This window comes from Anoplophora glabripennis, unplaced genomic scaffold (assembly GCF_000390285.2).
Source record: "Anoplophora glabripennis isolate ALB-LARVAE unplaced genomic scaffold, Agla_2.0 scaffold974, whole genome shotgun sequence".
Classification (NCBI taxonomy): domain Eukaryota; kingdom Metazoa; phylum Arthropoda; class Insecta; order Coleoptera; family Cerambycidae; genus Anoplophora; species Anoplophora glabripennis.
Genome location: NW_019417058.1, coordinates 24,911 through 39,111, shown reverse-complemented (window position 1 = coordinate 39,111; position 14,201 = coordinate 24,911). Strand labels below are relative to the sequence as shown.

Here is a 14,201-nt window from a genome sequence, read left to right as displayed (position 1 = left end):
AATGATTTGGGATCGAGGGGGATTATCCCTCTTTATCCTGCCTCATCTCGTGTAGGCCTGGACAGCCTTCGTAGGTGGGCCCCATCCGTCGTCTACCCCGACCGCAAATGCGGCCGGTGTAGGCGCTTTGTGGGACCTCCTTTTGTCCTGGCTGGGCCCTGCCGGCTAGGGCCCTTTCTTCTGGCGCTCTTCTTGCTTCGCCGGCTCGTCTGTGTAAACCCCGGGGGTAGTGTCATGTTTATGTGTGGTATGGTTGGGTAGGGTAGTGCGGCTATGCAGCCTGGGATGCGCTTTGCTAAGGTGGCCCTTAGGCTAGCGCGGGAGGGGAAGACTCGACCAATATGTTGAAAAAAAAAACAGTTGGGTTTTTCGAACTTCAAAAAAGGTGAACTTTAAAATATGATTATGATTTGAGTTACAATGACCTTTTACGTTGGTCATGAATTTCCGGTTGCTCACTACAAGCAGTTGACATAATCTATATTTTTTTGAGTTTTGTGGTTTTATATTTATATATATCTGTATTCTGTGTCCATGGTCCTGTTACTTCAATGTTCAGTGTTCTGTTACTACCGCCACTGCCTGATATTTGTTTCGTGCTGGCATCTTAACCTCAAAGTTTTGAGTGAAAGAAATAAACATTAAACATATTTTAAGCAACGATATACGAATATCTAAGTGATGTATTCCTTTTATAAGTTTTGGGTACATTTAAAATAATGCCTGAGGAGGTAAATATTTGGTTTATTGTCTCCGTTCTGTAATTTAAATTTACATTTTAGAAAGAAGAAACTTGGTCTAAGTTTGCAAAAGTTTACGATCCTATAAAAATTGGATCGATCGACGGCACGGACACAGATCCACACGATAAAGCTATAGAGAGAGCAATACATTCAAAATATGTACCAAATCGTCACGTCAAAGGCAAACCCGAATGCACACTATTCGTCAGTCGGCTTAGTTACAAAACCACCAAGGACACAATTAAAGAGATTTTTTCACAATACGGCAAATTAAGGAGATTCAGATTGGTTAAAGATATCGTAACCGGAATGCCGAAAGGATACGCGTTCATAGAATATGAGTCTGAAAGTTGCGCAGACGACGCATACCGCTTGGCAAATAGAAAGGTCGTAGATGGTAGTGTGATATTTGTAGATTTCGAGTGTGAACGTTTGCTAAAAGGTTGGAAGCCTAGACGGTTAGGAGGCGGTTTTGGCGGTAAAAAGGAGTCTGGCCAGTTGAGGTTCGGTGGAAGAGATAGACCTTTTAGAAAACCCATCAGTTTGGAAATTAAAGACGAAGAAGAACGGAGGGCGAGAGAGAGAGAACGCAGGGAATACGACAGGCGGAGTACAAGGCGAAGATCGCCAAGAAGTAGAAGTTAGACCGAAATCTCAAAATAACTAATGTTTTCTAACTTAATTTATTCTTAATGTATTAAATAGATATTATGATATGGAAAAAGTAGTTTAAAGCTTTTTGGCAAATTTTTTTTTACTTTTTCTTGCTTTAAATATCGTTTTTTGATCAGTTTTTATTCAGGTGCCGTAACTGCGTCATTATTAACTCATTAAATTAGTTTAATAATATTTCTAGAAGAAAATGTTTAATTTTAACAAATATTGTCAATATTAAAAAAATGGAAGTTATGTAAATTTTAATTTTTCTTTATATTTTTTAATTGGGGTGCTTTTATTTTTAATTTTTTAATTAAAATACACATTTGACAATCAGACAAGGGGGGACGATGGGGGCAATCGCCAAATTTTTTTTTTCTATTTGCGAACCGGAAAAGGCATTGCTTAGAATTCGCTCTTTGAAGATCAAACAGAATAAATTAATAAAGATTAAAACTTTTCTGTTTAAAAACGTCTGATTTCTTTTTTTTTTTTAGACAACTGTACAAACGCCCCCCCCCCCCAAAGTTTTAAACTGAGTTGATATTTTTCCCCAATAATTGTAGAATTTTTTTTATCAGTTTTGGTGCAAAAGTATTTAACATGCAGTATTAGATTATAATTGATGATAAAATCTCGTCCACTCAATAATAACAATCTTCAGAAAAATTGATAGTGTCCTGATTATTTCTTATATCGAGTATTTTGATACAGACCAATCGATAGAGATTTTTTATGCACACTTAAATATTACAGCAAATTTCATGTAGGTATTACTTTTTGAAAAATACTTAGTAAATGAAAACCAAAGTGATTCCCCAGCAAAGTCGCGAACAATTTTTTTTTTTAAACAATAAAAATGCAGAAAAATACATTTTTTTGTTTTTTTTTATAGTATCGAAAAAAATAATGATGGAATCGTCTTACTCTCAATAGGACTTTTGTAGAGAATAAAAAACCTATAAAATGGTTTTTTGTGCGACCCAATCGGTTCATTTTTTACAGAGAAAATCCGGAAAAACCTCTAAAATAACGTTTTTTGAAAAATTCATAACTCCGTCAAATTTGAAGCTGGAAAAACAATCTTGCAAAAAATGACAAAAATTGTGCGCAAGATGGTTTCTGTCCGATGCATAGTTTTTGTGCAATTGCATTATAAACTAATTTGAGTCTTTTTTTGCACAGCGTGGCGATTTATCAAAAATGATCCGATTTAAATTCTGAAAACTGCATCTGAAAGTAGACGACAAAATCTCCAATTTGTATATCATGGATTTCACGGGAAATATGCTGAAAATGCCCTTGAAAGTAGCCCGAAACAATCGAAAGTAGAGCGGAATCGGGCAATAGACAACCGCACGAATTGCACATTCTAATTTTTATTACAAATGCAATGAAATCTTCCAGGGGCGAAGCCGCGGTGGGGTCCACATATTTTTATTCAGTTTAAGTTGACATAAATAACTGTCATTTAAATGCCACTTTTTAAAAATAATATTTTCGAGTCTGTAGGTATTTAAATTTTGCGTGTTTTATTGGCAATTCACGTGCAACAAGTAAGATTACTGCACGCAAATAAATAGAGTGGGCAAACAGTTAGTTACCGACCTAAAAAACATGCGAAAATATAGGACTTATCCGTCATGAGTAATAATAAATAATAAAAGCACTACTATGAAAAAATTATGTTAATATTTTTTTCTATCGAGTATCTTGAGACGCAAATCTAAATTGAAACTTGTCTTCAAAATCTAAGCAGAAAAATGTAGGTATGTAATTAGAATTTAGTAAAAAACCTAAATTTATCATATAACATAGGTAATAAATTGTGGGGGAATTATCCCAATTCTCGGGACTAATATTATCAAAGGTTCCAGTTTTGGAAAAAAAAAATCAAATCAAGGGTGCACAAACTTACCAAGTATTCGTACTTCGATAGAGTATTAGAAAAATAAATTAATTCTTTTCTTCATATACTTTGAAAGTCACTGGTTCTTGACTGAGGGGCTGGCCTGTGCAGTCTATTCGGTCTGTGATTCAAACTTTCTCATAGACACTGTATAATTTTTGAAATAATCATATTTGGCTAAAGATTCATGCAAAATTCATGGGAAATGGTTGTCATTCAAAAATATTCGATGCAAAGTAGAGCAAAAAATTGTCGGTCATTTATCAAAGGAAAATCGTGTCATCTCTTTTAGGAGGCATAAGATGAACCTTTTCAAATTCAAAATAAAATTGAATGTGACATCTGAAAGACCGCTGCATAAGCTCTGAAGGGACCGCTTAGCCGGGTGTCTTGGTCGGTGGATTTCGATCTGCCGAGGTAAGCATCACGGACGCAGGCTGGAATTGGGATGGGTGACCCAAGGCAGACTCGTGGACGTGGCTGTGGCAGCCTACCAGAGACCTGGGTTGCTCAACATTTACCGCATGCATGTGGTCCCCGATAAATGGTAATGAGAACAGAGCAAAGAAAATCTCTGTAACTCAAGACCATGCTATCATACATAAAAATTGTACGAGACTTTGCCACCAGGCCACCCGTGTAGTAAATAGGATGGTTTGAAGAAAAGTACTCGAGTAATAAAGGAGAATGTACAAGGGGCCTAATAAGGCCTAGGTGCCACGATGGAAAAACAATTCCACCACTCTCCGACATATACATACATACATACGCACTATGTTCTAGTAGTTGCTGTAGTCGTCCAGGTGCATCGAGTGTACGAAGTGGTCCGTTATACGTCAAATATTCCAAAAAACAAGTAAATAACAGTGATAAATTACATTTAAAGTAAATAGTTTGAGAATAAAAGAATTTTTGTAGGAACAGGGGTGCCAAATGTGAACTGATCCCTTCATAATGCATAAATAAATTAATCAATTTCTAAACCCCTTAAAACCGTATTGCACTGGATCCCTTGACAGGCAATGATTTATTACTTTGCATCGATTATGATCAGACTATAGTGAATGATTTTTTTTAAGGAGTCCGCCGGTAATTAAAAAAAAACTGCGATACTCGGTTATTATTACTTTATTGAAATTTAATTGAACATACGAATACGGTTCATCTAAAAAATAGATATAAGTGATTTCATGTCTTCATGCTGGCTGGCATTTAAAAAATAAATTACAATTTCCGATTTGAGGAATTGAAATTGCGCTTTCTTAAAATTAATAAGATAAAAAAAGAAAAACGTATTTACATAAGGTCACATATCCACAAACTGTCCCTAACTTTCCGCTGCGGGCGTTTCGCCTCCCCCTTTTACCGCCTCGTGTTCGGAATTGGCAACTCCGCTTGAATTCTCCTGAAACAACGGAAAAAAAAACAGTATTTTTTATACAAAATACCATTATGTCTAATTTACCTTCTCCGATTCGATCTCTTCGAGGTTATTCAAGAATGTTTTACGAGACGCTGAAAAAAATAAGAAAAGTTTAATAAGCCGCTCGTTCGATATTTCGCGTATTTCTTACTCGGTTCGGAGCATAGCAAGTATATCTGACCCTCGGTTAGATCTTTGCAGTCCGTCCTAAATTGACTTACTAGGTCCGTGAAGCCTTCCCAGAAGCTTGTGGAACTTTCAGGTACTTTAACAACCGTCTGCAAAAAAAAATTATACAGGGTGTAAAAATTAACAGTTCCATGCGAGTTATTTTAGAAACTAAGAAATGTATTTTAAATTGGTGCTTGCCATAGGTGAAAGACAGCAAAAGAAGAAGAAGAAGAAGAAGGAAATGGAAATAAAACAAAATTTTGATTCTTTCAAGTGAAAACGTGATATTTTTTTATTGCAAATTATTGCAGAATCGTATGCATAAGTTCATAGTAGGAGACATCGAAAAAATTGAATTTTGTTAATTACAGTGCCATCTATCATGAATCGAAAAAATATGTTTCAGACAATACTACGTTCTTTCAGTAGTCCAGGAACGTTAGACATAAAAAGACGGAATAAGCAAACTTTTTTACTCTAAGATTTTTTTATAGAAAAGTGTAAGTTTTGAGGTCAAAAAACATATGTCACAAGCACAACCACCAGCAAGATGCAGCGTTTTGAGATATAGACATATATATATATAGCATGCATGCATAAAATTTAAAAGTTTTTAAAAATGTCCTAAAAGGTTTTTTACTCGACAGTTGTTATTATACTTTAGACGAGTTTTTTATGATTTAGTTCGTAAAGCAGTTATTTTGACAATTCCTATACAAATTTGTATTTTGTCAGAGGAAATAAAATTATTATTATTATATGATTTTTTGTTTTTTTTTTTTCGAAAACTGCCAATATATCAATGATACAATTTTTTTGAAAAAATGTTTCAAATAAAAGTTGTTCAAAATCAAATTTCCTATAAAATTGCTTCTACGAAAAATTTCAATTTTTCCTATAGTTTGCCTGTATATTTTTTAAATGTAGTACAGATTATGTGAAAATTAAGGTTTTGGAGCCAAATAATAGTCAATTCATTTTTAAATAACAAATGTGAATCAGAAAGAAGAAAATTGTGAAAAATTATTGGAAAATCTTATATAGTTTTCTAAGGTTTGAATATTTACGAGCATCAGACGTATTTTATAAAACCTGTTTTCTTTGAAATTTTTTTGTGACAGCAATGAAGCAGTTGTACATAACAAATCTAGAAATGGAAGTCCATAAAAAATTGTTAATATAAATAAATAAATATATTCATATACACTAATGCAAACAATTAAAAGATCAAAAGAATTTCCGAAATTTTTCTGTGATTTTTAACAGACTGTATTTAGGTGAAAAATGGTTGTATCGAGAATTAAAAAAAAGCATTTTGAAGTTTTCTTTCGCTTTTCTTTCGGTCGTACAGAGACTTGAACGGCAGTTTCAAGAACTGGAATAAATTTCCAATAAAAAAATTAAAGGGTCACGTTTTTTGAGCTTAAACAGTTCATAATCATGAAAATGAAAAAAAAAAAATAATTTTATTGGAGTTTTCTCACATTTTTACCACAAATAAATTCAAATTGATAAAAAAAAATGAAATTTTTTTCAGAGATGTAAAAGAGTAGTTTTGAAAAAAACTGTTTCAAGTGATTACAGACTGCACAAAAATTAATTAGAAATTTGTCTCAAAAAACGGTATGAATTGGGATCGAAATTTGATTTGGGTTATCATTTATTAACATTAATTTTAATTTAATTAAAAGTTAATGAACAGAAGCATAGGATGAAAAAGTCGAGGCGTGCTGAAATCCATTGGATTTTGTTTTCTTCAATGTCCTGAACATTTATCAAAAAAACTCAAAATTTAAAAAAATTTTTCGAAAACCTCAATTTTTTTTTTCATCAATTTAAACGTTATTTGCAGAAAATATGTGAGAAAACCTCAAAAAAAAAATTTTTCCATTTTAATCATGATTATAAATGTTTAAGCTCAAAAAATGTGACCCTTTAATTTTTTTCAAATGTTTGATGGAAACAAACAAACAGTTTGTTAGATCGAGATGAAACTTCATAGGGTTCTTCTGGGTATATCGAACTGTAATAGTCATGCTTAACGTTAAGTCATTTCGTGAATATTTCTAATTTAGCCGTTTTTTCATGGAAAAGATGAAAAACATTTTTTTTCCAAAAAGTTGCGGCAGCACGTTATAGGAAATTTTCAAAACTGCCCTTCAACTCTGCACGACCATTTGTCGCCGAGATATCGATAATTGAAATCCTTTTCCATTAAAAGTCCGATATTTCGATGAAAAATGGTCGTATCGAAATTTAAAAAAAAGGAAACTGAAGCTGAATAAACAAGCTATCTGGTCCATGCAATGACAACTGGAAAAAAATTTTCCAAGTCCGTGACAAGATAACCGTAGCTCCTAAAACATTTCGACCGAAAGATCTAAAAACTAGAATCTTAGAGCTTCAAAATGCAATTTTTTAATTCCCGATACGACTATTTTTCACCTAAATACAGTCTGTCAAAAATCACGGAAAAATGTCGGAAATATGTCAGAAATTCTTTTGACCCTTTAAATGTTTGCATATTTTTTATTATACTTTTGCAGCTCCAGAAAATTCCTTTCCTATTGTCATTAAATTTAAATTTTCAATTTCATTATATTACAAATTTCCAAGAAAACAGATTTTTCTGGAAAATATTGAAAAGCACATAATTAATTCGTAATGAACACCCTTGAAAATATATAAAATGATACGTTTGTTGCTCATAAATGTTCAAACCTCAGAAAACTACAAGATTTTCCAAGAATTTTCCGCAATTTTCTTTTCTCTAAGCCAGTTTTGTTATTTAAAAAAGAATCGACCATTATTTTGGCTCTAAAACATTAATTTTCACATAATCTGTACTTCATTTAAAAAATATATGGGAGGAGAGAACCCAAAATATTTCATAAGAGCAATTTTGTAGGAAATTACATTTTTTTAACTTTTATTTGAAACCTTTTTTGAAAAAATGGATTTTCATTAAGACAGGGGCAGTTTTTTGTCGAAAAACCCTAAAAATCATATACCTATATGTCTATATCTCAAAACGCTGTATGTTTTTGGTGGTTACGTGTATAACGCATGTTTTTTGACCTCAAAACCTATATTTTTCTATAAAAAAATTTTAGAGAGAAAAAGTTCGCAAATTTTTTCCTTATTTTCCTGAACTATAACCGTAGAATCTGAATCTGTAATAAAAAATAGATTCCAATTTAAGATTTCAAAGTTGGTGGTTAAAACAAAAGTTCAATGCTGGAATGTCGATAACTCTTAACAGGAAATCTGCTTGAAAAAAATGGGTTTAATTTAAAAAAAAATAAACTGTCAATTTTAGTTTCTAAGGAAATGCCAGCAGAAATGCTAAAAATAATACAAAAACCTTACCTTGAACTTGGAGTAGACCTGTTCCGCTTTCGCCCTGACCTTCTCGGCATGCGCGGAAAACTCGCTCAACGATTTCTCCGAGAGGTTCCACTCCTTCGTGTTCCCGACGTATTTACGCAGCCTCCTCACCATTTCCACCACGTGCGGGTGCTTTATCAACATGAGATCGTCGAAGCTGGTGTTGTATATGGACTCCAAGTAGCAAATTGCCTGTTGCGGATCGGCCTTATCAAGACCCAGGCAGTTCTTAATCTTCGAATCGAAACACATGAGCTCCGATTCGATTTTCAACCTGTCGATCCTCGATTTTTTCGCCTCGATGTCCTTCTGGTATAGGATCTCGGTGACGTCGTCGGCGGACATCTCGATATTTGGAATGAACAGCTGGTGGTTGGTTGTAACGCTCGTGTTTCCTGCCTCGATTTTTTGTTTCTCTTCCAGGATGCGCGACGCCACGGATTCGTCGTAGAGAGCGCGGTCGTACTCGAATTCGAACTTCAGGGGCCACTCTGTGTGCAGTTTCAGACCGCCCATTATTCCGGAAGGCAATTTCACCGGCAGGACCTGACTTATGTAGTCTTCTCTGGGTTCTACGGGTTTACCTGGAAGAATCACGAGTGGCTACAAATTAGCAAGAAAAAATTGCCTAGAAGTGACAGAAAAAGTATTTTTATCGTTCTTTTATTACCTTATCGCACCGTTAATAATGGTTTTTCACATCTAATTGAGTGTTACGTTTATTAACAATGATTTAATGCAACAGCGAATGGTCACGAATTGGTGGATATTTTATATTGATATACGGTGAATGTTGACAAAATGCAGCTGCAGAGCGTTACGTACAAGAATGTTGCCATCGTCATTCATCAAACACCGTAAGATTTGTAATATTCATCCGAAGAGTACATGATACCGGTCATTTCCAATCACGGGTGGCAACAAATGGATTGTAAAGTGACTTGTTAAAAAGTGAAGTGTCATTCCCTCTCGACTCCAGCAGTTCTCAATAAGTCACGCTTTACCTGGTGTTAGAATTACTCAAAATAAGAAAAAAAAATGGAACTAAAATTTAAAAAAATACCAAGCATTTCGCAATCCACGTTTACGAGAATTCTTTTCTTATTTTGAGGAGAGTTTAATACTAGTAGAAAAATATTAGCAAATATACTAATCGTTACATTGATTTGGGATATTCTTACCTTTATAAATTGATTCCTTTTCTTTAACGTAATTAGCCTAAAAATGCAACAAAAACGATAATTGCAAGTACACAAAATTTTTTTTTTAAACTTACATATGCTATATTATTTTTTAAAGACTTTTCCGACACTATTTCAATTTTGAAATCTAACATTTCAGATTTCTCATTGTCGTTTTGTTTCTCATTAGTTTCAGTCTCTTCCGAGACATTTTCCAAACTGTCGTTAATCGGAACGAATTCAATCCTAAAAAAATTATATTACAAACATTTTTTATGAACACATGCAGAATAAGTCTCATACGTTTAATCGTCATTTGTAAAGTTTATAATAGACACTTACTCTTTAGAAACGGGTTCATGAACTACTTTGGGCGAGGATTTGGAAATAGACGTTTTTGGTTGTTCCGATTTTGACTGTTCTATCGACTCGCTCTCCGATTTATCTAAAACTTAAATGAAATCTCACAGTCAAGAAGGAACACGTAAAGAAACAGCTTACCCTCTTCAGGTTTCTGAGATTTCTTTTTTGGAGATCCAGCATCGGCGACAGATTTATCGGAAACTGACCGTTTCCTCTTAACCGACTTTTTAGTCCCTTTTTGGGATGAATTTAGCGAATTAACTGAACTATTGGAGGATACCTGAAAAAATCGTTAATATTGAAATAGTTCTGAATTTATATCCTAATAACTTCTTACATTATTCACACTATTTGTCGAATTGTCGCCGTCAACTGAAGTATCTCCATCGCCACCATCCTCTTTTATGGCTTCTTCTATTTGCTCAAAGGCGTCAACATAATCTTTACGTTTTAAAGGTTTTTGGAATTTGTCTTTATTTCTTAAATAATAAAAAAGATCCTCCACTTTAATCACTCCACTGAAATAATAAGATCATTAGTATATTATAAAATTTTACTCATGAAAAAATAACAATTCTTGTTAGGAATTATCGCACAACCTCCTTTACCTTCATAAAAGGCTGTCGGCTAGTTCCTATAATATTATAGGGCTTACATTTTTACTACGTTAAAAGTTAATTTGAAACTTTCCGCAGCTTTTTAGCCCACACAGTACAATATTTTTATATGCAATATTTACTTACGTTTCTCCAGTTCCATAGAACTCAACATTGTATTTCTTTCCATTTTCAGCAATAACCTAAAGAAATTATCGACAGTAAAACATGTTAATATTTATATTCGTATTATATCTTACATGTGCTGGCCATGGAGGATATCCTTTAACTTTGGCAAATACTTTGTCGCCTACTTTAAAATTAGCAGTTTTTTTCATAATGGGTACCCAGGTATGCACTTAACCACAAAATGTTGACAAATATGTAACAGTTGCAATATAAAATATAAAAAGTTTTTGTTGCTCGTCAGTCGAGGAAGAAATTTATACTTTTAGAAATTAATCATTTACAAAATAGAATATCAACACAAACACCACAACTTCCTAATTGCAATGGCGGCAATCACAAAACAACAAACAAGGTATTGCACTTTTTCGCGAACATGTCACAGACCACTGAACAACAGAAAATTGAGCATGAAACATAGAAGGCGTTTTCCAAAATTCACTTAGACTGCTCAGATAACTATCTTTATCTTTGTCATTCTTATGGTTTTAGAGAAAGAGAACGACATGTCTAGATCACTACGAGTTAATTTTCGTAAATTCCTAGTGTTGTTACATCGTAGTGGAACAGCCATGGAAATGTCTTATAAATTTAGGAGAACAACGGGGGTCATCTTCTTTCTATTTCTTTTATAATCAATTAAAAAAATTACTCTTATAGGGAAAACTAGGTCTGTTCATTAATGCTGTTGGTTTTTGACAATCTAGTCTAGTGGCGCATTAGAGCATATACTATATGAAAGAAGGCGTTTAAGGAGATAGTGTAGATGAGTGACAGAGAGAGAAAGAAAAAGTTTGGGTATAATCTTTCTCTCTCGCCCAGGCACGTGATTAGCTCCCCACCTGTGCGTTTTTTTTTTAGATCAGGCTCCGTCTTGCCAGCATAATAAATATAAACAGACGGCCAAGCAAGTTGCGTTCTCAGTCGCACTAAATGACGTCACAATGCGTTCTCGATCACGGTATAATTTAAAATTTTACAATCTATAATCTTTTTTCCACTGTTACTTGCCGGACAGACTATAAATGTGCGAACAATGAGTTTATAAGTTAGATGTGAATAACAGTCATATACAGGGTGTTAATTAAGTATGTGCCCAAACTGTAAGAAATGAATCGGACCGATTTGCTAGAAAAAAATCATGTAAATATGGGTCCGCAACGGCTCAGTTTTCCACATACAGGGTGTTAAAAATAGAAAAATTTTTTTTTAATAGTAGAATAAACAGACTAGAATAGATTTTGAAAGATTGTGTTGGATGCATTAAATTATTGGGCAGTTAAGTAAAAATGTATAAAAAATACCTACCGCCTATTTTAGTATGCATTTATCCAGTTTTTCTTTCTAAATTTTATGAAACTTGTAGGGTTTATAAGGTTTTAGGTATAAATGAAACAAGGCAATTTTTTTTTATACAACACTTATTATGTGGTAGCTATAAAACATTTTATAAAGTTACACAAAAATAATGTCCAAAGAATCGGCGATAATTACAAAATATTAAGAAAACATGTACAACATTATAAAAATAAATAACTTTCAATATTTTTTAAATAAATAGCATGATACTAGAACAACTATAATTATATATCACAATAATTACACAGGTGGATTACACAGCTGGGTCACGTACGTACACAGATGCGGTTCAACACGGAACTGGTGCACGATAAATGACAAAAAAGCCAGCAGTCCGAATATACATTTATGTTTACGATACATCGATAGTTTACAATGACCCAACTAAATGTGCATCAGGCAGCAGTCATCCTGTAGTCACTGAGTGGGCGCCAAACAGTTTGTCATAACAACTTGTCAAAAACATAACCTACAAAAGTGAATTAAAAATATAACCTACAAAATTGTCGCGCCTAATCAACTCCAGATGGTCGTGTCACAATAGAAATACTCTGTTTCTTTTGATTTTAAGTGAAGTCAGGTAACTTCAAAATACTGTTTTCCAGGGCCGGCTTAAGGGCGAGGGCTACAGGAGCTGTCCTCGCCCTCGTTGAGGTTTTGAAATTTTATATCAACAAGTTGCTGATTGCGTGGCCTTTTAACCAACCTGTTCAGGTTGGTTAAATTTAATAGTTTTTTTTCTTCTTTTAGAAAGAGGGATTGCGTCCCTATTTTCTTTGTTTTTGAGTTAAGTCAGGTAACTTTTGAATCATAGGCGCTTGCCAATTTATAAACTGGTTGAGGACCACTGTTCGAAAACAGCGATTATTGGCGATTTAAAAAATGCGTTAGCTGGATGGGTCGGTGGATCCATCTGACTGTACCTTTTACTTCGGAATACTGAAAAACTAGCTCCATTTACACATTAAACAGTAAAGATAACATTAAATATACTCCTCCAAGTGTTTTCCTACTTTAAAGCGGGAAACACTTAAAACTGCAGAAAATGGAATGGTGCGTTAGTTTTATGGTCATCAGTTTAAAGTAATTTACGTTAAACCTTAAATTTTTTTAAGTTCAATAATTTAATCTTAACCGCACTTACATATCGTAAGGAGATTCTATTTTGCACCAGAAAAATAACCTCAACTGTTATTATACTTAAATTATTATTGGACCCTTTTCACTTGTCTCATCTTCATTAACATTTAATTAATTAGAAATTACTAAAGCATTATCAAATTATTTTTATATCTCACTTAATATTTCCCGAATTTAAGTCAAAGCAACATTACTTTTGCGTGGCCATATCTCAGTTTCTTCTTCTGAGCGATGCATGTAACACACGATGGACATAAAAACTAGGACGAATAAAAATACCCAGTATGGCAGCTGTAACAGTCGGTTTCATTAAATGCAGCAACCTGAACCCATGAAATATGTTCAACGAAACAATACGGGCGCAGTATAATACAAATCAGTAAGGACGTTACAAAAAAAAGTTTAGGGGATGAATTTTGACCTTGAGCAAGTCAACCATATCGAAAAGGAGTAGATTATTCTCCGTTATATGAGTCTACGAGTGTGGCGGGACTTTCAAATCTCTTAGCACGTTTGCAGAATAGATATTACTACGTTGCCCCAAATGAAATTGAAAACTTCACTAATACAGGCAATGCAGCAGTAATTCATAGCGAATTTGCGACATAAAACACATACAGGGTGTTCAAAAAGTTTGGAACCATATATTTTTGACCCCGGAAATGGAAAAAATGGAAATTTTTACCATGACCTTGACCTTCACGGTCGTTTACAGGTCAAGTCGATTTTTAATGAATGACTCGATATTCTCGACTGCGGAAATTGAGTGAGCGTAAAATTCAAAAATGTCTTTGATCATGACCTAAAGGTAACTGTAACGTCAAACCTCTAAATGACCTTGAAGGTCATGGTTAAGGTCACATTTGAAAAATTTCCGCTCTTACCATTTCCAGGGTCAAAAGTATATGGTTCCATTTAAAACATGACCTCTAAATGATCTTCAAGGTCATGGTCAAGGTCACCGTCGGATTGCTCACTCAAAACCCTGCAACATTTGTCCTAATCATTTNTCAAGGTCATGGTCAAGGTCACCGTTGGATTGCTCACTCAAAATCCTGCAACTTTTGTCCTAATCATTTTTTTGTT

At 33.9% G+C, this 14,201-nt stretch overlaps 2 protein-coding genes across 3 annotated transcripts; one reads left to right on the top strand and one right to left on the bottom strand.

Moving 5' to 3' along the window:
- Window positions 1–593: 593 nt before the first annotated feature.
- Window positions 594–1,643, top strand: LOC108914607 (U11/U12 small nuclear ribonucleoprotein 35 kDa protein-like). Its single transcript, XM_018720451.1, has 2 exons — window positions 594–731; window positions 783–1,643. The coding sequence occupies exons 1-2, from the start codon at window positions 720–722 to the stop codon at window positions 1,386–1,388; spliced, it is 618 nt and encodes a 205-aa protein (XP_018575967.1). The 5' UTR covers window positions 594–719; the 3' UTR covers window positions 1,389–1,643.
- Window positions 1,644–4,421: 2,778 nt separating this feature from the next.
- LOC108914605 (PC4 and SFRS1-interacting protein) lies at window positions 4,422–10,942 on the bottom strand. 2 transcript variants are annotated; one of them, XM_018720448.1, is made up of 11 exons: window positions 10,691–10,942; window positions 10,578–10,633; window positions 10,172–10,352; window positions 9,973–10,114; window positions 9,814–9,922; window positions 9,567–9,717; window positions 9,472–9,508; window positions 8,273–8,874; window positions 4,884–5,010; window positions 4,775–4,824; window positions 4,422–4,714 (listed from the first exon to the last, which is right to left on the bottom strand). In XM_018720448.1, exons 1-11 carry the CDS (start codon window positions 10,766–10,768, stop codon window positions 4,637–4,639), a joined length of 1,611 nt encoding a protein of 536 aa, XP_018575964.1. In that variant the 5' UTR covers window positions 10,769–10,942; the 3' UTR covers window positions 4,422–4,636. The 2 variants fall into 2 exon arrangements, with proteins under 2 accessions (XP_018575964.1, XP_018575965.1); XM_018720449.1 differs by having other exon boundaries at window positions 9,814–9,916.
- Between the last annotated feature and the right edge of the window lie 3,259 nt (window positions 10,943–14,201).